Source organism: Callorhinus ursinus, unplaced genomic scaffold (genome assembly GCF_003265705.2).
Source record: "Callorhinus ursinus isolate GAN/ISIS: 27379988/994484 unplaced genomic scaffold, GSC_fseal_2.0 scaffold3235, whole genome shotgun sequence".
In the NCBI taxonomy this organism is placed as follows: Eukaryota; Metazoa; Chordata; class Mammalia; order Carnivora; family Otariidae; genus Callorhinus; species Callorhinus ursinus.
Genome location: NW_027400289.1, coordinates 4549 through 5156, shown reverse-complemented (window position 1 = coordinate 5156; position 608 = coordinate 4549). Strand labels below are relative to the sequence as shown.

General features: G+C 48.4%; 1 protein-coding gene across 1 annotated transcript in view; it reads right to left on the bottom strand.

Annotated features, from left to right (window-relative positions):
- The window catches only part of LOC112818792 (homeobox protein NANOG-like), a 2548-nt gene that overhangs the window by 22 nt on the left and 1918 nt on the right, over positions 1-608 (bottom strand). The window contains exons 2-3 of the mRNA XM_073890738.1: positions 509-595; positions 1-371 (exon numbers count right to left, since the gene is read on the bottom strand). The exon at positions 1-371 is cut by the window's left edge and continues 22 nt beyond it. Of these exons, the coding sequence (XP_073746839.1) occupies positions 1-371; positions 509-595 (458 nt within the window). The remainder of the gene's footprint in view (positions 372-508; positions 596-608) is intronic.

The window sequence follows — 608 nt, the reverse complement described above, 5'->3', positions numbered from 1 at the left end:
TGGGTACTAAAATACTTAGCGGATTGTTGTATTACACTATGGCTTTCCCCAGAAGTTGCTAAGATGGACTCCAAATCGCTGATGGAATTTTGCTGGAACTGGATCTGGGGCTGCAGGGATTCCTCTCCACAGTTCTGGAGCTGATTGTTCCAGGCTTGGGGGCACCAGGTCTGACTGGCCCAGGAATGGTTGCTCCAAGACTGGCCGTTCCAGGAATGGTTGCCCCAAGACTGGCCGTTCCAGGAGTGGTTGCTCCAAGACTGGCTGTTCCAGGTCTGGTTGCTCCATAGTGGAAGGTTTCCAGAAGTGTTCCTCAGGTATCCCTGGTGGTAGGAATAGAAGCCTGGGTATTGTGCGGTTGCTGTGCTGTTCTGAAAAGGAATAGCAGATTGACTGAAAAGCTCGGAGGAAAATCAGAATCGTGTGTGGTTGGGGTTGTATGGGTTAGCAACGAACAAAACTAAGAAGTCAGTGAAAAGAAAGCAGAAAGATAAAAGCTTCCCATCACCTGAGTCACACTCTTGCTCTCCTTTGGCCAATGGTTTTTCTGCCACCTCTTACATTTCATTCTCTGGTTCTGGAACCAGGTCTTCACCTACCAAAAAAAA